Raw genomic sequence first — 24,350 nt, 5'->3', positions numbered from 1 at the left:
CTTGGTTAAAGAGGTTCTGTAGAGATAATAGACCAACAATCTTCCAATAAGGGTCAGGTTTTTCAGTGCATGGGTCTTGTGACACAAATTATGTATAAAACAACACAGTGTAATATGGAAGTTTGGGGTTGGCAAGATTTTTTATTTTTATTTTTTATCAATAGTTTATTCAGCAAAGATGCATTAAAAGTGACTGATGACATTTATATTGTTACAAAAGATTGAAAATGTCTTTCAAATAAATGCTATTCTTTTGAACTTTCTATTTATCAGAGTATACAGAAAGAATATATCACTGTTTCCACTAAAATATTAAGAATAAGATAATATTAAATAATAATAAATGTTTCTTGAGCACAAAATCATAACATAATAACATAAAACATCAACATAATAACATTGAAGACTGGAGTAATGGCTTTGCCATCAGGAGTGAATTTCAAAATATATTAAAATAGAAAAAAGTTATTTTATATTGTAATAACATTTCACTATATTACTGTATTTTTATTTAAACTTCTTTCAAAAATTTTACCAACCCCAATATGAACTGGTGAAAAATGAAGAAAATTCATATTAAAGGCATGAGATGAAAACAATCCTGACTTAGCTTAATTTCCTGGGCAAATAACTTCAACGTTCTGTCATTTTAGATCAGGAATGAAGAAGCGTTTAGAATATATTCTTGAATTAAGCATTAACGGATGGCATAGTTTCGCCATGGCATATACTGTTTAAGGCAAACCAGTGATGTGCGACCAGGACATTTACAAATGCAAGTGTCATGAACCAAAGTACAAAACAACCAGGGTTTGACACACTGAAATGATACAGTTATAAACAGCACATTCTATACCAAGAAATGGGGTCACATATATTTGTACCTGATATTGATCACAATTACAAAAACATAAATAACTCTGATCCAGGTCATTCATTTGTGATGTTTTAAGCTTCTGATGATGGGTTATTTGTCTTGTCCCCATCTGTAGGCACACTGCTGTACTGGCAGTCTGTGGACATATTGATTGCAGGTTTAGCTGGAGACCCAGACGCTGGTAAACTGTTCTTCTGGGCTGCATCCCGGGAGTCCAGCAAGTAAAAGGAAACCATCAGGAAAACAGCTGATAAGGCCACTGAGATGCTGCAGGCCAGGAACATGTACGTGTACTGTTCGGTTCTGTCCACAAGCATTCCTGGAACACAGGTAGAGATATGATAACATTTAACAGTTCCTTTCATATCTAGATAAGTAAAAAAAATAAAACGGGAGAAGTCTCTTCTCACTATGGCTGCATTTATTTGATCAATAATACAGTAAAACTGTAATATTGTGAAATATTACAATTTGTGTTGATGGCAAAGCAGAATTTTCAGCAGCAAGTACTCCAGTCTTCAGTGTCACATCTTCAGAAATCATTTAAATATGCTCATTTGGTAAACAATTTTGATCAGTTATTATTGGTGCACATTTATTAATAATGGTTCTTATTAATATCAATGTTTAAATATTTTTTTTCTGGACTTTTTTTTCTTCTTCAAACAGAGATCATGGTTATCCTACGATTCAGACAACTAAACAAAATAACATGAAATTTCCTGGAGGTTCTGACAAAATGTTAATTGTTTCAGTCTATTTGAAATGTTTAAATAATCAGATTTTTTTTTTTTTTTTTTTTTACAGTTTGAATGACTGATTCAATGACTCACTCATAAAAACTTCACTTGTCTCAATGCGGTTTATATCCGAACTATAAACTTTTATCCCAGTGATAATATTAATATTTGCAACACAGAAATAACGATACTGTGTGGTTGAAAAGACTGTTAGTGAAGCTTTAAGACCTCATGTAGCCCCACTTTTAACCCCATTGTTTCCCAAGATAAGGTAAGCCAAACATGTGTATTACTATAGTAGCACTCCAAGGTGCTAGGTTGTGCTTGGCTCAACTAATAATGACATTTCTGTGTGGGAAAGAGCCAGTTAAGCTTGACCAGAAGGAGAACACAGCCTTCGTTCCCACCAGCAGGCAAATCCAGATTAGTGCTGTTATAATGGAAAAGACATTCCATTCTTTACTCAAACACAGGCACACACTCCCTCACAGATAGTTACACAATCACATAATTGTATGTTTCATTCTATATCATAGTGATTTATTAGGGATCACTAGGGAATTCCTTAAAAAAAATGTATGGGACTTTACTTTGACAGGACAGTTGAGACATGACAGGAAATAATGTTCATTTCCTGATCCAAGCAAGATCTGATCTTGGGATAAGACCAGTTGGATTTTTAGGTAAACACATGTGTTCATTTTTTTTTTTACATCAAAATTTTAGGGGGAAATTGTTATGAATGTGTAACAAAGACTATTTTGTAGGTACTGTTACTGGTCACTATTTCTTCACAAAATTTCCATACATTTCCATTATTTTGAAATAATAAATATAAACGACAATAAAAGGCTTTTTTTTATAGACGTATTAGGTCATAAAGCTGAATGCACAATAGCTAAATGCAGTTTATTTCCAAACTTTCCAATTCTCCAAAAGTATTTCAGGTCAACCACCTTACTTTACAAAATGTGTTGTTTATCAGGGGTGTTGCTAGAGCTGAATGCCCTAATGATGAAAAGCTAGAAACGCCCCTGCTATATCTATGGAAACTAGGCTTTACTTGTTGTCTCAAAGTCTAGGGCAGGAACAAATGTTGAAATACCAGTAAGACCACATTTACAGTAAAACAGTCCCTGTCTGTTTTCAATGGATGGTCTCTGGAGTTTAGATGCCTTGTTTGTGCATTCAAGTCATGTCGAAATGATCGTATTTATGAGCTGAACGAACATGAACGCCACCACAAAGTCTTAACTATGAGCGAGAAACTCTGGATTTTCTTTGAGCGAGAAACTCGTCTCTGAGAAACATCATTGGATGCAACATCTGCGGGCGGTAATTTTTCAGAAATTAATTAAAAACAGAAAAAAGTCAAACATGCACAATCATTGTTCTTCATTTTCTAGATGTAGAGTTAAAAACCTTTTTTATGTTTGTGTACTTAATTAATGCCCGTTACAGACAATTTTGCCAATCCTATAAGACCATTACAAATAACACTATACGACATGGGTCTAATAAACTTTGTTACGACGACATGTATAGACTGTACGATGATGACACCTATTGAATCGTAGGCTACGACACAAGTTAGTATAGAAGAATAAAGCATCATCAGCATGCGCTAGTGGGAAACAGAGCAAGATAAATCACATTTCTGCGATTGTGGTTTTTGTGTGCGCTGAAAAAAAGAGGAGGAAGCGAAAGAGGAGAATATGGACTTAGAATAAGTAGTTTTACATTTTAGCTCCAGTCGTGTTGATGAATACGCCAATACATGTTGCATTTTTATTGGCTAGTCAGTAAACGTAGGTTGTAGCAGCAAACACACTGTGAGATGATCATGCTAAATTTCTGACACTGTCAGAAACTGATCGCAGGCTATCTTTGGTCGCAAGACTGTGACCACGGCCGTATTCGAACCTCTCTCACTGTAAGATGTTGGACCACCGTTTAGGAGCCACGACCACATGAAGTCACCATGATTGGTCATCTTTTGTCTGGGACAGCCCAATACCGCACAATGTGTACCGGGGATAAGAGAAGGTACACCGCCATCTTGCACTGACAAAAGTGACTTAAAGGGTTAGTTCACCCAAAAATTTAAATTCTGTCAGTAATTACTCACCCTCATGTTGTTCCAACCCCGTAAGACTTTCGTTCATCTTCGGAACACAAAAAAATATATTTTTGATTAAATCTGAGAGCTGGATCACTCCTCCATAGGCTTCTATGGGATTGAAACTTGCCGGCCCAGAAAAGTTTGTACAGATATCGTTAAATTAGTCCAAGTGACTACAGTGGCTCAACCTTAAGTTTTGTAGGTCACACGCATCACACACACGACCAGCGTCGACCAATAGTGAGCCTACCTGCTGACGTACAACCCAGAAGTGCTGCGCTGTTACACTACGTGAACTCACTCAGAGGCCCACAGAGAAGAAAATGAATAGTTGAAAAAAGTCGTTATTTTTGCGCACAAAAAAGTATTCTCGCCACTTGATAAACGTAAGGTTGAGCCACTGTAGTCACTTGGACTATTTTATCGATGTCTTTACTACCTTTCCTGAGCCGGCTAGTTTCAATCCCATAGAAGCCTATGGAGGAGTGATCCAGCTCTCAGATTTAATCAAAAATAATCGTAATTTACGGGGTAATTAACGAAAGTCTTACGGGGTTGGAACAACATGAGGGTGAGTAATTACTGAAATTACTGTAATTATGAAAACTTCCCAGGAGGACTTGAACACACCTCATTTGAATCGTACACATACAGGCAGTGACATGGTGCTGTCAACGTACATTACACATAATTTAAAACACAACGTTTATACGTAAAGTTTACCTGCGAGGGGAGGTCCTATCAGCAGTGTGACGCTTTCCATGATGGACAGCAGGCCGAGCGCAGACGGGAATTGACTCATATCAACTGTATCCATCAGGACGGTGAACATCAGTGAGCCTACCACGCTCATGGACAGTCCGTACGTCAGCACGTAAATTAACAGCACATAGAATTCGGGAGAAATGCAGCAGATACTATTACTGAGTCCATTTATTAGAAGTGCGGCTGAGAAAACGTAGATGTGTCGACCTTTAAACCAGGGAAGGCTGAAGAGCACTCCGGCGGGAGGCCGCACAAAAATGTTGACAAAGCCTAGGATGGAAAGAAGCAGGGCAGCTCGGCTTGGATCCATTGTTTTAGATGCATACGGGACCAGGAAAATAAGTGGCACCACAAACCCCAGCATCATCCAAGTGATGGCCAATGAAAACACCCGAAATCGCAGGTTACTGTAAAAGAGGTCGAAGGCCATGTGTCTTCTGAGGAACGATCCTAAGCTCTGACAGATTCCCGGCACACATCCCTTTTTGCATGGGGAACTGGGACTGTTGCTCATCACCTCTGACTTTTTGGGTTTACGAGGCCTGAGCGGTCTCATAACGGCTCCACAAACACAGCAGTTGAGCAGCACAGCGCCAAGAACCAGAAAGCTTCCTCTCCAGCCCAGCTTACTCTGCAGATAGTCACCTAAAAAGGGCAATACACACAGACCCAGAGCAGTACCAGTGGAGGACATCGCATTGGCAAACGGACGACGCCGCACAAAGTAGTGGCCAAGTATGGTGACAGCGGGCTGGAAGCTCAAACAGAAGCCCAAACCTGTAAAACAAACAGAGGGTCATGCATTATGTAGAACTGACTGATGGATTACAAACTTGCTAACTGAATTACAAACTACTAAACAAAACTGAAGTTCATTGTACTAAATAATCATCAATGAATAATAAATACATACAATCTGTAACTGTAGATAAGTGCATTTAAATAACACATTTAGTTACGATTACACAATATGATAATCAATATTATATCATCTGATAATTAATAACCAATCAATTAATAATATAAAATAAATGATCATGGATGAATTACTTGTCAGCTATCAGAGCTGTAAATGTAAATACATTTATTTATCTATTTAATTAATAATAATAATATTTATTAATTACCAAATATTTAATTCAATTAAATGTAATTTGATTTAATATTAAATATTTAATTAATATTGATATTGATATTATTTATATTAATACAAATTTTAGAAACTTATAAATAATACATTTATTTTTTTCAGTACATGCATTTTTAACATTTGGAACTATTTTTGTGGGTGGTCATTTGAATAAAACACACATAATTAAAACAGCATCACACTCGCAGTAGTGCTGTTGTACTGAATGCCTGTAGCCAAATAACAGCCATGCTGATTATAAGCAGGATTCTTGTGTGCTCAAGAAATAAAAACATCATATTTGTATTCATAGTCTTATTCATGTCAGGCCAGGCGGTAAAGCGCTTAGTGATGATAACTCTTTATGTAATCACAATGACGTTTATGTAATCACTGCTGTTGCTCTTTTATATACAGATCAAGCAAGTTGTCATAATCACTTCCTCTGGGGACTTACTGACCTGTGATGACCCCAGCAGTGATGTATAAGTCAACTATTGAATGTGAGAAAGAGCTGGCCGCCATCCCCAAACCACTCAGCACTCCCCCAAACATTACTGTCGCCCGGCAACCGAAGCGCTCCACCAACACACTACACAGAGGACCTGGAGGAAAAATGCTTACAGTAAAAAAAAGCTTTGTTTTGAGATGGTTAACTCATTTTTAACAACCAGCTACTCAAAACACCACAAATGAACTTCCTTAAACAATGTACTGCCTTGTTCAAATATGCTAAGCAAATATCAACATACAAGTAATTGACACATGGCAGTTCAAGAGGTACACTTAAGTGTGTGTAATAAATGTTGGATCTAGCTGTTCCTCTTTTCTTTTCTTTTTTTTCTATGCCTGCTACAATGACTACCGCTATAAGGGTATAATGACTTTTAACAACCTGGTCTGTTGGATGTAATATACAGTGTCTTGCGAAAGTATTTGTACCCCTTCATTATTTTCACATTTTTTGTTGCAGACCTGTATGCTAAACCTCTTTAAATAACTTTATTTCCACATCAATCTACACTCCATACACCATAATGACAGAGCAAAAAAAAATGATTTGTGATAACTTTGTACAATTATATAAAAATAAATAACAAATTCAATAATTACATTGCATAATAAGTATTACCCTTTTCTGGGATAATTGAAATTTAGCTCAGGAGCATTCCAATGTCACTTGTAGATGTTACTACATTGTGAGTGGAGTTAACTTGTGGCATATTAGACTGAATGGTCATGATTTGGAAAGGCAAATTTGCCTTTTTGCACATTCCAAGTGGGGTTTTTGAGAAAAATTATTTCAGTTTTTCCCTTTGAATAAATTTGCAAAGTTTTCACAAATGTGTTTTTTGCTTTGTCATTGTGGTGTGTGGATTGTAGACTGATGTGAAAAAAGTAATTTAAAGTAGTTTAACATAAGGCAGCCATATAACAAAATGTGAAAAAAAATCTTATTAAACAAAATTATGCATAGCGCTACTTTTCATAGAGCAAAAAAATGCATAGTGCTAATTTGCTGATAATTTCCTCACCCCCATGTCATCCAAGATGTCCATGTCTTTCTTTCTTCAGTCGAAAAGAAATTAAGGTTTTTGATGAAAACATTTCTACATATAATGGACTTCAATGGGCCCCAAACGGTTCAAGGTCCAAATGACAATTTCAGTGCAGCTTCAAAGGGCTTTAAACGATACCAGACGATGAATAAGGTCTTATCTAGCGAAACGTTCGGTCATTTCAAAAATAAATAAAAGGTTTAAGTTTTATAAGCACAAATGCTCGCCTTGCTCTGTTCTGTGATGCACGCTCGTGACGTCATGTACGCAATTACGTTGAAAAGGTCACGCTTCTATAAAAAGTAAAACATTTCTGTCCTGACGAAAATTTTCTTTTAGGCTTTTTAATATTACAACACCCAGGATACGCACACGAAATGGGCATTTTAAATGATAAACTGACAAAGACTTTTGAATATGTATATGGTCCTCCTTCCACACATTTGTAAACACTGACTCGGTACGTCAAGCGTGACCTTTTCAACATAATTGCGTATTACGTGACGTCACGAACGCGCATCACAGAACAGAGCAAGGCGAGCATTTGTGCTTATAAAACGTAAACTTTTTTCTTTATTTTTGAAATGACCGAACGTTTCGCTAGATAAGACCCTTATTCATCGTCTGGTATCGTTTAAAGCCCTTTGAAGCTGCACTGAAACTGTCATTTGGACCTTGAACCGTTTGGGGCCCATTGAAGTCCATTATATGGAGAAATGTTTTCAACAAAAACCTTAATTTCTTTTCGACTGAAGAAAGAAAGACATGGACATCTTGGATGACATAGGGGTGAGTAAAATATCAGCAAAAGTTTTTTTAAAAGTGAACTAATCCTTAAATCATACAAACCTTGTTTACTTTTGAGATGAATATTGTTTATATCATAAAATATTTTTGAACTAAAATATAGTACAGTCATTTCGCGCACACACACACACACACACACACACACACACACACACACACACACACACACACACACACACACACACACACACACACACACACACACACACACACACACACACACACACACACACACACACACACACACACACACACACACACACACACACACACACACACACACACACACACACACACACACACACACACACACACACACACACACACACACACACACACACACACACACACACACACACACACACACACACACACACACACACACACACACACACACACACACACACACACACACACACACACACACACACACAGAGGTTAAAAAGGGAGTATAAACTTATTGAATACAAATATGAGAAGGGGTGAGTTAAATAATTTGGTAATTAAATTGTTGATTAGTGTTTATTTTTAATACAATTGCTGGAAAAGTAACAAGTCTCTGGAGTGGAGGTATTTTTGCAAGTTAAGTTTCAATTAGAGAGACAACTATAAGAAAGCCATTTTTAGGTTTATTCTCCCAAAAAGTTTAAATACTGTGACTCTGTGGCACTTTCAGAATATTGCTCTGTTTTTTTAAACAACCAATGGTATGTGCGACGTGTTCAGGAAACCTTCCTGAAAGTGTAGAAGAAATTCTAAACAAAAACTGACTATATCACATTCTTACCTCCGGCATGCAGAACTGACGTCATTATTGAAGGCACCCAAGATGTCTCACTGTTACTGGCTTCAAATTCATCCTGAAGATCCAAGTAGAAGATTCCAATGCATGCGGGGAAGGCCAGTGTCAGAGCTAAGACAAGGATGGTAGCCACCAGGACCACCCATCCCCAGCCTCCATCTGGAGCATCACAGGTAGCTGGATGATTTTTATCCGATTTTGATCCTTGTTTCTCTCCCTCAGATTCCGGCTCACATGGCTCCCCCGTCTGCTCCTCCATGCTGGAAGGTTGTTGAGGTGCCATGTTTTCTAAATGATGGTAAGTCACTGCCGTCCGGGTTTTTCCACCTGATCAGGGGGGCTTTGGGCTCTCAGCAGCAGAAGAGCAGGGAAACACATTCTTGTATATTCTAGATCACCAAAATAAAGTGTCCTTGCTAAAAGCCTATATATATAAAAAAAAAAAAGGGGGGGGGGGGGGTTGCAATACTCTTATTGAACATAGATCCATTTAAACAATTTTCCATACAAACAGAACAAAATTTGTTTTAATATAGAGAAACATGCACAATATTAGGTGGAGCTACAAACGTGAGTTCTAGTATGAACTTGTCAAACTCCTCTGTTTACTTTTCAAGTTCAAGTGGACCAGAGAGGGAGAAGAGTTATTGGTCACATCCACCTTAGAAATGTATCAGTTTGTTTCATCTGTAGCCTAACTAAATATTAACCAAATTAACATTTGTTTAAAACCTACAACACATCTGGATGTAGTCGGTTTTTTTTTCTCGTAATCTGTTGGTTTCTTTCTTCTTTTGAACGCAAGGAAGAAATTTTGAAAAAGGTTAGTATGGTAACCAGACAGTGACTTACTGCATAGTGTTGTTTTTAACTAAGTCAATGGCACCCAGTCAAAGTCTGTCAACACATTCTTCAAAATATAGATTTTTTTGTGTTCAACAGAAGATAGAACCTCATACAGGTTTGGAACAACCTGAGGGTGAGTAGTAATGACAAACTTTTCATTCATGTGTCGCGACCTGGCGTAACGATGTAATTTAGGGGTCACTAAAACGAACAGATAAAAATATTCGACTCACTGGGATGAATCAATCCCCACCACTTTATTTATTATTTTAGTTCACATTCTGGTGTTTTTGTTCAGTTTCTACAGCTGTTTTAGGGTATTCTGTACATGACGACATAATGTCAGATCTGCTGTTCCGGAAGAAGCGACTTTACACATAGGCTACAACAAAAAACCGATGCGTGCCTACATGTGTGTGATTACAATAGCTGCCAAAACGCTTCAGAAAAAAAAAGAAAAAAAAAAACTTAAGACGTGTCTGACCGACTAAAGCCATAGTAACGTTAGCCTAAGCTTCTCAAACCAAACAGTATTTTATTGAAATTACCTGAAACTGGCCACATCACCGGAATGACAGGAGTCAATGTCAAAATTGCATCATGTTCTTCAAGCCCAATGCGAGTGGGAAAAGGCGTATTGCTCAAACACGGTAAAATCCAAAGCTTGAAAAGCTAAACAACAAACGAACCTTTAAGCACATTTTCAGGCACCCACGCCAGTGCTGCTGTGGAGGCTGCGTGCGGAGGCTGTCATCAGCGGTAGGGAGGAGGAGACACTCTGTGGGAGCAGTTTCAGGCTCCAGTCGATTAAGCAAAGGCGAATGTAACAGAAGGTTCTCTCACATATCGCACTATGACTACATAACACAAATGGAGAGAGCTAGATGAAATTGGTAACGGCTCCTTTAACAGCAGTCTACACGTAGGGAAACTTGAGCACCGGGGCAATGGCATTTCCTCTCGCCTTTCCCCCAGAGCGACTATAGGTCTCATCCGCCTAGTGCCGCGCTAAAGGGCGGGTTTCAATATTCTGCGTAGTTTAGCAAATATAACCCATACTTTATTCTAATGCGTTTTTTTAGTCCATTCATACAGTAAGTAGGCTATAATGATTATTAATAGTAAAATTACCCCCAACAGTAGGCTACTAAGAGTAAAATAGGCTAGCCTACCTACTATACTTATCCCATGACGCTATGCCCTTTGTGTAACTTTCAAGTTTCTAAATCCAAAACAAACATCTTATTCTTACCCAAAACACGCTCGATTATTTTCCAATATCATTTACAAGTAAAAACATAACGACCATTTTAATGTAGATTTAGATCACCTGAATTAAATAACAGCCATAGAGTCGAGATATTTAAAGAAAAAAAAAAGAAAAGAAAAAAGTCTGTGGAACTTTTGGAAGATGTTGGGCAGAATGTCTGTCACTACAGAGACAGAGCGTATTTAGGCCACGCCCACACCGGGGGGGAAAACAATCCAACCGTCTCCATTGACTTTGCATTGCGAGAGGCTGCCCCTTGTCATTTCTTTCTTCTAACTAAAGACAGAAAAATGCCTAAAAGCTGCTATGTGACAAGGTGTACAGCAAACAAGCTAAAAACCCAGAAATAAGTTTTTACTAGCTGTCGACCCCAAAAAACGAGTGTTTAAGGACATAAAAGTTGAGACAGAGCGTAACGTGTCTCAATAGGCCCTATGCACAGCTGCACTACTTCCTGAATTTGTGCAGGCTCCTTTGTTTCCTCTCTGCCAGGATTGGCCAAATTGATTAATCCAGGTGTGTCTGATTATTGTTATTGGTCAGACACACCTGGATTAATTAGTTTGGCCAATCCTGGCAGACAGGAAACAAAGGAGCCTGCACAAGTTCAGGAAGTAGTGCAGCTGTGCATAGGGCCTATACTCTGAGAGCACGCGAGTGGTGAGGTCGCGTTAGTTCTCTGCCCAGAGCCATCTCTCTGTGGCTCTGTCTCTGCCCAACTGAGACTGTCATTCTGCCCAACTTCTCGTTTTGTGTTCCATGGCAGAAACGAGACATATTTGGTCGAAATTATTATTTTTTGGGGATAAACTATCCCTTCAAACCAAACCGTATTATTTACAGGATTTCCATTGAAATGACACATCAATTTTTAAAATAATGCTTTCCTAATTAACATTTCAATAGTGAATTTTTTTGTAAGGCTCAAAAATATTTAGTTGTCCTAATATTACGGTTTGTAAGCACAATATCTAAAATATAATATATATTTATAAAATATATATTTTATTAAATATTTGGGACATTTATTTTGAAAATGTCAAAATGCTTTTTTAAACAGATTACATATTCAAAGTTTTAATGTCAAAAATTGTACACAAAATGAGCATTCCACAAGTCTGAAACACAAACACATTTTATGATAAAAATCAAACATTATCATTTTGCAATCTGTACATTGCAAGAAACTGCATCAGAAGACAAACTTCAAAAATGAAAGGGAAAAAAAAAGAATATTGAAAAGGACAGTCTGATCAAGACTATTCATTTCCAGAACACTTAGCTCCACAATCTCCATAGCCTAGTGACATATTTGACACTTTACATCAATACTATTGACAAAGCAATACACCCAAAACATCTGATGAAAGAGCAGGTTTTCAGCACGTTTAAATGTATGTGTACTGTATATTAAAGCATGCAGGTGTTGTAGACTAACTATCATGGCAGGGAAAAAAAAAAAACTCTTCTGTTAAACACGGACCTTGTTTTTAACTTTTATCTGAAAATGTTATGACAGAGTACTGCACTTTTGGCCGGCTCGAAAACATTGATTGAAAGTCAATTTTTTTAATCAAATAGAAATACACAGGGTGTTGCAAAAGTGTATTTTGCCTCAGCAAGCAAGTTTTTCAAGTTTGATTTTAGTGATCTCTACAAAACAAACAAAATAGGGCCAGATTTTCCACGTCTTAAGTGTTATTTATACCATCTGTAAACTGTCCATGCACCAATTCACGTTTACAATATGACAACATCCCAGCATATAACATTACATACTCAACACATTGCATGCTTCCAAGTTGCCGTTCCAAAACGTCAACCTCCTGGTTTTTCAGAATAGCATAAATATTTTCACAAAGAAAATATCTTTTTAATCTATAAATTTTTTAGTTTGATCTTAAACAACATGTGGTACAAGACCTAAAGGAGAATGGCAGATTTCTTTAAGAAAACGAGACAAAGAAGTCTCAAAGTCTGTAAAGCATCAGCAGTCAATGTGACATTCATATCAGTTTCCTGAACTGTCTTAAATAAAACTTGAGACTGCACATGACATTTTCTAATCCCTAACATGGGGTTCGATTCTAAAAATAGAACAAAATCTAAAAACAAAATCCGCACAGTGAGAACATTAGAATGTAGGTAGGTGCAAAATTAAAAGTGCATTGGGGCAGAAATGAAAAAGCTAAATATAGATGAACCACTGAAACAAGAACAATAACAAACTCAGGGGAAACGGGCACATTCAGTATCTGAGTCAAGGAACAGAACTGACTTAGTCAAAACAAACATGAAATTTGAAGAATCTGCATTTTAAGAAGAGTAATCTAGCAGTGAAAAACACATAGGGCACGACAGGTCAAAGGCACAACACTAGACAAACGAGTGGGGTGGAGAGAGACTTAAACGGTGCCCTCTAGATTTGAATCCAGGACTCTGCTTTGAAACCAGACCTGAAACCTATCTGAACAATGGGAATGTACAATAGGATCCTGTGAGAGAGCCGAGGTCCCGTTAATAATTGAGGCTGGACAAATACACTCTCCTCAGGAGGGGGAAAACATTAACACACAACCAAAAAAAGGGAAAAACAACAACCACATAAACAAAGTATACTGTAGCTCACAAACTCAAGTACTATGCCTTCTTGATATGATAAACAAAAGGACGCGAGTGTAAACTGCGATAAAGAGGTAAAATCCTTAACGGCATTTAGAGGAAGAGACGACACTTTAAAACACCGCAGACCATAAACAAGTCACCTAAAGTCCACACACATGATGCCATCTTACACCGATCCCTAGATTCAATAGTTTATCAAAAAGATATGAATAATTAAAAGTCAGCCTGGATACCGTTCAAAATACTGACAATTTGTGATGTAGTCACAGTAGATTCAGAAAAGCCACTATGTATTTATTTTAAAAAAATCAAATAAAACTGGAGATCAAGTTTATTTAAGGGCAACTGGTTTCAAAGACTGGGCTTCAATGTTAAAATGATTTACCTCTAGTGATAAACTAGTTTTGGGGGGAGAAAAGACGAGAACGTTCCACAATAAATGGAGCCCTTTACATTCAGAAACATTCCACTGACGTGATCAGACTTTGTTGAACAGAAATTTGCTAAACAGTTAAATAGCCAAAATGTTACGGGGAGAGCCATATCTGAATCTAAAATGTCAGAAAAGTGTAAAAACAGAAGAAAAAAAACAGGATGCAACAAAGAGCCACTAATGTAGTTTTGCCCTGACTCAAAACTTGTGGGCACTTTGTCTAACAACAGTCTCCTGAACCACCTGGACTACGTCGGCCTGATACCTCTGTACAAGAAATCTCCTTTTTTTTCCAGTCATTGACAAAAATTGTGAAGGAACCACACAAGAAATTCACATCTCGGCGACCAGGTTTAAAAAATAACAAATAATGACATTAGAGGTCAATACAGAACCTCCCCCAATAAAATAGAGAAACTCATCTTGATAAACACCCCCCCAACCACTATGGTACAGATATTAACAATGACTTGCATTCGGCCTCTTCATAATACATATGTTTGTAATATACATAAGCCTCACATGCCCTACAACCACATATTTCTTTGTTTTGTTATTTATTTCCTGTTTTGATGCTTTGAAATATCCAGCGGCAAGGCTTAAAAAAAAAAAAATTCAGGATGACAAAAATCAACCAGAGCGAATTGGAAATGTGCGACATCTTCACAGCGATGGACACGCGATTTTTGGCATCTGACCGGACAATTGGCAGTATGAGTTCTCCCTTCTCCTCTAGTCCTTTCCAGATGTTACGGGTAGTTAACGAAAGAAACATGCCACTCTGAAGAAGTTCCATTGCGCCATCTGCTGTGCTCTTGGTCTGACCAGGCAATGGGAAGTGAATGCTGAAATGATTCGGATTTGGCTGATAATGATTAGATAATGCGCTTGTTAATAGAAGCTGTATAGACGGTCGGAGATGGAGTCTATCTTGCACGCCGTTTGGAAGTCCTGAGGAGATTATGGTCATGTGGATGCAGCCGAGCCAACAGGGCCAACTGAGCCCCAATTAAACATTTAAAGCCATAAGCTCTGTAAAGATTATGATGATAATGACTGGGATATGACGGAGGATGACGATGATGAAGTCTGCATAAATAAGCATTAGGATGAATGATGAATCCTTCCCTGTAATCCTCTCTCTGAGCAGTCTTGCATCAAATGTGAGGACACGTTTTTCGCTTAGTCGATAATAGCAGTGATAGTTAGTGGTGGTGCTGATTGGTTAATGTTGCAGCACTGCAGGGAGGAGGGGGACTGAAACCCCCACAGTGGAAAGGCACAAGGGAGGAGGGGACGGTGAGGTGAGGGGTGGTGGGCTAATGAACTTGAAGTCAGCTGTATGGTGGAGGATCTGGAGAAAGGAAGTGAGGGATGGGAGATCTGTCTGGGCTCCTCACATCCTGGACCCCCTCTCCTGAAGGATCTGTTGGGGAAACATGAGGACAACGATGAGCTCTACAATTTTGAAAAAAATAATAATAATTCTCTTCAATCTGTTGGGAGTTAAGGACCATTAATAAACACTAAATAATACCACTTTTTTTTTTTTTTACGTTATTGTATTATTATTTTATTTATTTCATTAACTACTTCTGTTATTATTACTACTACTAATAATCAGTATTATATTTTACTTTATTTAATAATTTAATTGAAACTTTTTTGTAACAAAAATTTTAAATAAAAAATAGGGCTGCACAATTTAGGAAAAAAAAAAAAATCAAATTGCTCAAACGTTTCTGCTAAAAAAAAAATTGCATTTGCGATCTAAAAAAAATCCAGGTTTGCAGTGCAAAACCTGTCCAGGTTTTTTATTATGCGCATTTTTATTATTATTTATTATTTATTCATTTCATTTAAACTTTTTTGTAACAAAACATAATAATAATAAAAATGATATAAAATAACTTCATCTTACCTTATTCAGTTTAATCGTTTATTTGAAAAATCTTTGTAGCAAAATATAATATTTTAAAACATAATATTATATTTTGTAAAAAAATAAAAAAATAAATAAAAATAATATATATATTAAACTAAATAAGGTAAAAAAAAATGATAACAAAAAGAGTTCATCATACCTTAGCCTTCTCAGTGGGCTCGATAACAATTCCGTTAGTGGAGTTGTTGAGCTCACGGGAAACGACGCACAGGAATTCGGCCTGGTCCTCGTTGCCATAGTTATAGGAGGAGCCGATGCTTATGAGCTTGAGATGGACAAGTTGAGTCAAGTTTTTACCGTAGCAAACAGATCAGCAACAAAAACAGCAAATTACGTAAGTCCCAAAGAAAGGTGTAGACATAGCCTGTCTCTCAAAAACATAATGTATAGCATCTACAATCTGTTGTTTGGATGGACATGACTTAAACAACCTGATAAGACATCAAATATGCTACAATCAAATCCTGCATGTCTAGACATAGGATCTGTACCCATACCGGTCAATAGCATCACATTATATGACGGGGTTGTGAAAACAAAACCTACCTGTTCAAACTTCCATCCGTCTGACATAGTGGAAACCATTTGAGTGAGCTCTTCTTCTTGACATTGTAATACACGATACACATGCTTCACAGGGCCCTGTAAAAACAATCATATTCCATAATGAATTCACACAGAATTAATTCTGTGAAGATGCACAGGTTTTTAGAAACCCATTTAAGGATAGTTCACCCAAAAATGAAAGTTTTATCATTATTTACTCACCCTCAGGTTGTTTCAAACCTGTATGAGTTTAATTATTCAATTGAACCAGAACAAGTTATTAGAAAGAGCATACTCTTTTCCATACAGTGGAAGCACAACGTTTATTGTATGGAAAAGTGCAGCGTGAACATTAAACCATCTTCTTTTGCATTTCACAGAAGAAAGAAAGAAAGAAAGAAAGAAATACAAGTTTGAAACGACATGAAGGTAAGTAAATGATGAAAGACTTTTCATTTTAGGGTAAACTATTCCTTAAACAAATTCTCTAATTATGTCAATAAGTCAATGCATGTCTATTTTATTATAGGAACACTGATTCAAATAAAGTTCTCTTCAGGTCCTAAATAGTTTTGAAAGAGGAATTCACATTCCAATGACAAGTACTCTTTCCTTTTGGCACCGACTGCTTAAAGTGGAAGAATGCAATACCTCCTTTGAGTAATGCCAGTGATACCATCACATTTGCTGATTGATTGTATTAAAAGAACCACAAAGTGTCCTGTCCCTCCGGCTGTTATTTTCCCACATACCTGAGACGTTCTGTTCTCATTGTCTCGTATTCTCTCCTTCACCAGCCTCACAAGTGACGCAATGTTGTAAAACTCAGCTTCCTCTAGAACACCTGCAGTAGCCAGAGAATCAGTAAAAATCGATCATGTGGTTGCTGCTTTTTGTGATCAGAAATAAATATCTGGAAAAATATAGTCTTAAAAGAATGGTTCACACCAAAATGAAAATTCTGTCGTTCACTCACCCTCATGCCCTACCAAACCTGTATAACTTTCTTTCTGCTGCGGTACACAAAAGAAGATGTTTCAACTATTTTGTCCATACAATCAAAGTCAATGGGGTCCAAAATATCATTGGACTCCATTGACTTTCATTGTATGGACTTACTTTGTGTATAACAGAACAAATAAAATTATACAGGTTTGGAACAACATGAGGGTGAGGAAAAGAAGTCAGAATAAAAAAATTTGGGTGAACTATCCCTTTAATGCTACATCCATGCCAATACAAGAAGAAGATTAGACATTATGCACTACAAGTAGACCAAATTGGTAACAAAACAAAAACATCATGCAATAACTGCCATTGTCACAATTTGGAGCAATGACTCACAAAAAAATACACAATTATTGGACACATAGACTGTAAGCCTTTCAATATCTCACCAGTCCTGCAGGAAATTATCTCTTACGTGAGTACACTGTGGTCCCTTTCCACAAAAAAATTGATGTTTCTAAATGAAACTAGGTCATTACTGTTCCATTAAGAAGTTTTTGAGGGCAGCATGCCCAGATCATCTCACCCTCCTCAGCGAGGTTCTTGTTGATGATCAACTTTCCATGCCTCAAGTAGTTCAAGATGGGTCCGAAATATGTGGGATCCCTGTCAATCAAATATGCTCCTGTCTCATCCTGTGAGAAAAGACAACTAACAGTGTGAATAGTGCTATTTGCAATTGCAATTCATAGTTTTTCGATTTCCTTTACCGTCACCGTTTTAGTCGCTGCAGTTAAAAGTGTTAAATCATTTGTGAAAACCCCCCTTGACAAACCACTGATTCCATTAACATCATGTTAACATCACTCAAGTAGCGGCTGATTACCAAGTGATTGAACATTTCTAGAACCCAGTTTGCGAGACCTTTCATTCTCCAGTATTAGGGCAAATTAGAGTAGCAACAATAGCTTTTTTTCAAATGAGAATCTTCAGTGATTTTTAAACTGCAACTGTGATGGCTATTTTTAAATGAATTAACACCTTGGAGAGGAAATCCTCTGCTGCACTGTGTGTGAAACACTTGTACACAGCTTCAAACTGTTCAAGTTAGTAGACAACTTAACATGGTAGCTAACTAGATGGTCTAAGATGGTGGAGCAAGCTAGTAAACTTTCTTGGACCAGCAAGACATTTATGAAATTCTAGCAGCTTAAGTCACTATGATATCAAAATTGACTATTCTTATTTATGGAATATTGCAGTATTTAATTTATCAGTGTACAACATTTTTTTTAAATTCATGTTCCCTCATAATCTTTAATCAAAATAAGTTCCCCTCCCTCTTGCAATGACATTGACATCTCTTATCTGATGATGTTTACCGGCTTGAGGACGGGACAACCTGTCACTCGCATGAGATCACAGCAATGGCAAACCACAAAGAACCAATGATCCAACCAATTTCCAATGGAAAAAATAAAGTCCCACCCTACATTTTTTTCTTTTACGAGAAGCCGATTCACTCAGATATACTTCACAATAGGGAAGAAAAGGTGGTTTTGAACATGTCAACCTGTTTCTAGCTGGTCTAAAATGGTCATTGCCTGGTCCAAACTTGTAGACCATCTTGAAACAACAACAAACCATTTAGCAGGTGAAGGTGGTCAAGGTGGTTTATGGAACATGATAACTGGTGAAAGTGAACAGATAATGACCAACTTAGACCATGTAGAAAACAGTTATATTACGTTTTTTTATTTTTTAAACCATCTATCTTACAGGATTATTTAACAGTAAAATGAAAATTCTGTCATCATTCGATAACCCTCATTAAATAAATTCCTTTATGGACATAAAACAAGATATTTTGAGAAATGTATTTTTTGTTGCCCACAGAATGGAAATCAATACTGTTTGGTTATCAACAGTCTTCAAAATATCGTCCTTTGTGTTCCACGGAAACAAAGTAAGTCATACAGGTTTGGAACGACATGAATGATGACAGAATTGTATTAATTTAAGCTGGATTTTACCAGAGTGCTTCATGTATAAGTATGCATGTAAGTATGTGCAGTACAAAATCAAATGCACACATACAACCCTTTATGTCCACAATGTATTAATTCCCAATGTTAACGTTGCATACAGATGAAAAATTACATGTAATGACGGGTTTTAATGATGTTAAACAGAGCCTTACCTTATCCGAATCCAGATCTGGGTCGTCCTGACATAATCGATACAAAAACGATTTAGGATCCCTGCACAGGGTCTGTTTCGTTGTAACAAAGTATGTTCCCCCGACATTCAACCGAACCCACCGAGATCCTGGCTTCTCTGTGGCTTCTGGTGATGGGGAAGTGGGGTTGCTCTTCATAGGAAACCCAAACACAGCTCTGGAGCTGGAGACCCCTGGACTGGACAAGCCAGTCCGGGGCGGAATAACCAGAGTAGGGGAGGGGAGTCTCACGTTCACTGAGCCTCTGATTTCACAATGCTCGGTCTGCTCGATGATGCCAGTCGCGTTGGGTTCAACGTGCAACTCTGCCATGTTTTCGCAGCACAAACAGTCAGTTCCGTCTTGATCAGACACCAAATGCCTTTATTTAGCACGGCGCTGTTACGCTAAATGGGCCGGGTTTACACGCGCTGATAACGACGACGGCAAAATTGCTGCGGTGTGTTAGTAACGCTCACGCGAGGCGACATAGCTTACAATGCCGTAAAACGCTATACTGATCCGTTTTGTTTATCCAAACGACCCATGCAAGCTACAAATATTATGGGTGAGACTTCACATATCACTTCCCGGTCAAGTAAATCCATATGTGACAAAATAAAAGTCTGGAGAATGGTACTTTTGGCATTTGTTTATTTTAGACATAATGTTCGGAAAATTGTTATAATATTATAAATGCAGCCTTTGGAACTAACCGAAAAAAAAAATGAAAAAAATAAAACCTGAAATAAAAAATATTTAGGCTAACGCTATATAGAATTACATAAAAAACGAATAAAAATTATAAGCTAATTCAAAATATCAATAAATAGTATAATAATATACATACTAAAGTAACACTTCTGTGGATGGATTAATTCAACAATCCCACCGAAAAAAAACAAGTTTAAAATGTATTTATTCTGCATGGAAATCAGAATGAGATTTTAATTTCATTCATGTACATATTGGTTGGTGATTATTTTAAATGAAACAAATATCATAGTAGTGCTATATTTTATTACATTTATATTACCCCCCAAACTAATTAATTTTTGCATTTGTTTTTTTAAAGAATACAATAGCTATTCACAAACACAAGCCATCTCAGTTGTTTCTATATGTTTTACATTGCACTTGCAAGTAGAGTTTAAACTGAAAGGAACCAAAGAAAGTTTTCAAATTAAATTCATGCACCAAATTTAAGATTAAGATTGAGAGGTAGATTAAGTACAGAATCCCATTTCATTTAGAACGCTTTCAGTGTCTCTCAGTAGGTTGCGCAGAGGCTCCAGCACTGGGGTGACGTGTTGGTCCATCCACTCCTGAACTGTAGAGACTGAGTACAGAAGACACATCTCTCCCTTCACCTCTTGCACCTGAATCTCCACATCATCAAGAATCCTGTTAGAGCAGACGAGGGTAAAAATAGGCATATATATTATCATAAGGGAGGGACTAGTTTAAAATGCACATGCACTTGAATAAGAAACATGGTAAGAAAGAATGTTGTGGAAAAAAAGCTAACTAAACATACACTACTGTATTCATAATAAAAGACTTACATTTTTGCTTGTGTTTTAATCTGTTGAGCAATAAGTGGGTTAACGGTCTTCCTTTGAATGTGATAAGGCGTGAACCAGCCCCTCACAAACCTATTATGCAAATATGAATACAACTGTTAGTGAGAACGTTGCAATAACTTCAAAGCATCTTTTAAAAGTGAAACCCTAATAGCCCTGAACTCACATATTGCTCTGAAATTGTCTCAGTTCTGCAGACTCCAGCAAAGACGTCAGCTTCACTATGAGTTCAGCTAGTTTCGCCCCAACAAAGGAGGAAGGCATCTTGGAAGACGATCTGGGACGCAGAGGCCAAAGAATATGCTGTAAATGAGTCTATTTCAAAGTCACCCTTGAGGTTTCTTAGTGTTACACACTCACATGCTTTTTTCTTTCAGGACACGTGTAAGAATGAAAGGTACCTCTCTAAGTCTCCTACTTCCACAGTGCCAAGTGTCTTAACCACCTTCATTTGAACCTCTTCAGTAAAGCTACCTGAATCACAGTGAGCAGCTATAGTGAGTTTAGCATTCTTAATGTGCATTTACTCCCACCAATTTGCCACGCAAGCACTAAAGAAAAAGAAACTTAAAGGAGCAAAAATGAAAGAGACTGACCGTGCAGAAGAGTTTCCAAACAAGACGCCAGAGAGGGCAAACTCACGGGCATCAGTTCACACAAAACAGACAGGTGGTCATATCTTAAGGGAAAAAAGAAACATACACGTTGTTGCCTTGGCCAGTAAGACTGATTCTAGTGATAGGGAGGATGTCATCTAACCTTTGCCATCCAGTTAGTGCAATTCCCTGTAGCTCAATGCCAGCTGACAGGCCAGATACCACTTTGAGCCATTGCAAATGGTTGTCCACATGTCTCTGAGTGCTGGTCACGCAGGTGTGCACGGTGGTCGAGCCTTTAAAAGAGCTGGCGACCCACTGCTGTGACATACCCGCAGACTTGTATAGCTCCATTAGCTCAACTGGAAAGAGTGCATGTAAAATGATCAATCATTATTATGAACAAATACTTTAAAGCATTTAACAGTAACTTAATGTAATGTCAAATTCTGAGCAACGTACCAGTGTTTTTGACATCCAGAGCAGGGCTGTAATCCCACAACATTGGTTGCACTAATCCAACAAGACCGCTTTCTAGAATAATATCACAAATTATAGGATAGGAATTACTGTTATGTTTGATTTGGTCATTACTAACAGTATATTATATTATTTATTTTATTTATTTTATTCCACTTAGTGGAAGATGTGGAGCATTTAAGTATGATATTTGAACAGCAAGATGTGTCACATCAGTCAAAGACCAACTATTTAAAAAGTGCATCCTCAGTGAACAGCCCTTTAAACCTAGTTTGAAGGTCCAAAACCCTTCCAAAAAAAACCCTTTCTATTGTCTTTTTATGTATACTTGTATGCTTTTTGGCAATTGGCTCACACAAAAATAAAAATTCTGTCATTAAGAGCTGACATAAAAATTGAGGTTTGGAACAACATGAGGGTGAGAAAATTAATACATGTTTCACGTATGACACTATTTATTGAATATATCCTTTCCTCTTGTACACAGCAAAATAATAATAATTAAATGCTAACCTTTAATGGTCTCAGGGGTCATGGACCTGAGCATATCATCCCACATGATCAACTTAAGGTTGGGCACACTTTTCTGAATTCCCTTCGCCACTTTAATGACATGCTTGAGGAACAGCTTGTGAACGCTCCGACCTGGAGCACTTAACCACTGTTTGGACTCATCTCCGAGACCAAGCATGTACACCTATGAAAATAAAACAAATGTTATTTGTTTAACAGCCCAATATTAAACTAGCAACCTATGTCAGACATCGATTTTTTCAAGATCTGAACAGATCTCGAGGCAACAGTTTTTCTTGCAGGAATCAGACATGTGACTCTTTTTATTGACAGAGGGTTGGGGGTTCACCTCATCGGCTCCGATGTGCAGGTTGGTACTTTTAGGGTGAAGCTTCATGACTTGTTTTAGCATCTCTTTCACCAGCCTAACTCCTCGATCATGGTGTGGGTTCAGAGTTCCCAGACAGTAGTCCACCTCCCGCAGATCTCTAAACACCTTGTGCTTCAGGACAAACTGATTGAGAACATTTTTAATATTAAGGTTTGAATATGCATGATTTGATTTTGTTGACATTTCTTTTAATGCATAGTGTTTTGATATTAAACTTGCAAATCTTTGGCTTTTTCATACTTTATGTAAATGACAAAAATCAGTTTCATAGTTACTTCCAAATGTCCAAACATCTGCACCAGGGGAATGATCTCCAGCCCTCTTTTACTGGCAGCATCTTGGATAGATGCAATCTCCTCACGGCTGTTTGAAGATTAGGCATTTTTATTCAGATAAATTATCAAAAATATAAATATTCTACATTAAAAATATATACCCTCACCTGTATGGAGGCTGAGTCGTAGACTGCAGAACTTTCAGCTCTCCTTCATAGGGAAACATATCCTCATATTCAATGAGCAAGCCATTGGCACCAAGATCAGCAAATAACTGGATCAACTGAGGAAACATAATCTCGGTTAATTCATTAATTCGTTTGTTTTATTTAGACAGTTGTATTAGAGTAAAAGGAGCTGTACCTGAATTAGGTAGTCAATTCTAGGAGGTGCCCCTTTCAGGTCCAAATGAACTAACTTTTTGCAACTGCGCAATGACAGGTCCATAGCAGGTGCTGCACAATAAAAAAGCTAACAGCGCCTTAAAAAGATTGTAACTCTTACACCATATTTGAATTACGAGATTAACAACTGAGACGGTATAATGTGCACAGATTCCCCTTTCATTTATTTCTTATTCAGCCTTGTTCCTCTGTCCAAAAATACGCACTTTCATTCAACCCAACGATGCTTAGCATGAGAAAGACCCGCTGTTTATTTTTTTTCTACTGTACACTCCTACAACCCTGTCAAAGCACGACGGGCATTGTAGTTTTTTGTGCATTGTTAAACCTGCAGCAATGCAGACGTAGGACTACAAGCGCTTTTACGTCCGCTTAGAACCGGAAGACTTGAACTGGTTCTCTGCGGGGATGTTATTTTAGAATAAGAGTCACACACACACACACACACACACACACACACACACACACACACACAC

The 24,350-nt window shown here is 37.5% G+C and overlaps 3 protein-coding genes across 7 annotated transcripts; all 3 read right to left on the bottom strand.

The window, feature by feature from the left end:
• Positions 1–34: 34 nt before the first annotated feature.
• On the bottom strand, positions 35–11,368 carry slc16a5a (solute carrier family 16 member 5a). Of its 5 annotated transcripts, XM_079594814.1 has the most exons (6): positions 10,978–11,368; positions 10,337–10,504; positions 8,787–9,225; positions 6,095–6,238; positions 4,463–5,281; positions 35–1,196 (listed from the first exon to the last, which is right to left on the bottom strand). In XM_079594814.1, exons 3-6 carry the CDS (start codon positions 9,082–9,084, stop codon positions 949–951), a joined length of 1,509 nt encoding a protein of 502 aa, XP_079450940.1. In that variant the 5' UTR covers positions 9,085–9,225; positions 10,337–10,504; positions 10,978–11,368; the 3' UTR covers positions 35–948. The 5 variants fall into 5 exon arrangements, with proteins under 5 accessions (XP_079450940.1, XP_079450941.1, XP_079450938.1 ...); XM_079594815.1 differs by having other exon boundaries at positions 8,787–9,190; positions 10,337–11,351; XM_079594812.1 differs by lacking the exon at positions 10,978–11,368 and having other exon boundaries at positions 10,196–10,596.
• A 668-nt stretch (positions 11,369–12,036) lies between these two features.
• Positions 12,037–20,260, bottom strand: kctd2 (potassium channel tetramerization domain containing 2). The gene is made up of 6 exons (XM_079594817.1): positions 19,615–20,260; positions 18,001–18,109; positions 17,219–17,310; positions 16,467–16,562; positions 16,060–16,185; positions 12,037–15,401 (listed from the first exon to the last, which is right to left on the bottom strand). The coding sequence occupies exons 1-6, from the start codon at positions 19,963–19,965 to the stop codon at positions 15,372–15,374; spliced, it is 804 nt and encodes a 267-aa protein (XP_079450943.1). The 5' UTR covers positions 19,966–20,260; the 3' UTR covers positions 12,037–15,371.
• A 4-nt stretch (positions 20,261–20,264) lies between these two features.
• Positions 20,265–24,263, bottom strand: hexd (hexosaminidase d). Its single transcript, XM_079594792.1, has 12 exons — positions 23,834–24,263; positions 23,638–23,753; positions 23,471–23,558; positions 23,154–23,318; positions 22,805–22,988; positions 22,274–22,345; positions 21,975–22,173; positions 21,812–21,894; positions 21,617–21,689; positions 21,382–21,492; positions 21,198–21,287; positions 20,265–21,036 (listed from the first exon to the last, which is right to left on the bottom strand). Exons 1-12 carry the CDS (start codon positions 23,915–23,917, stop codon positions 20,859–20,861), a joined length of 1,443 nt encoding a protein of 480 aa, XP_079450918.1. The 5' UTR covers positions 23,918–24,263; the 3' UTR covers positions 20,265–20,858.
• Positions 24,264–24,350: the final 87 nt, after the last annotated feature.

This window comes from Phoxinus phoxinus (assembly GCF_949152265.1).
Source record: "Phoxinus phoxinus genome assembly, chromosome: 21".
NCBI lineage: Eukaryota > Metazoa > Chordata > Actinopteri > Cypriniformes > Leuciscidae > Phoxinus > Phoxinus phoxinus.
This window is presented reverse-complemented; position numbering and strand designations above follow the sequence as displayed.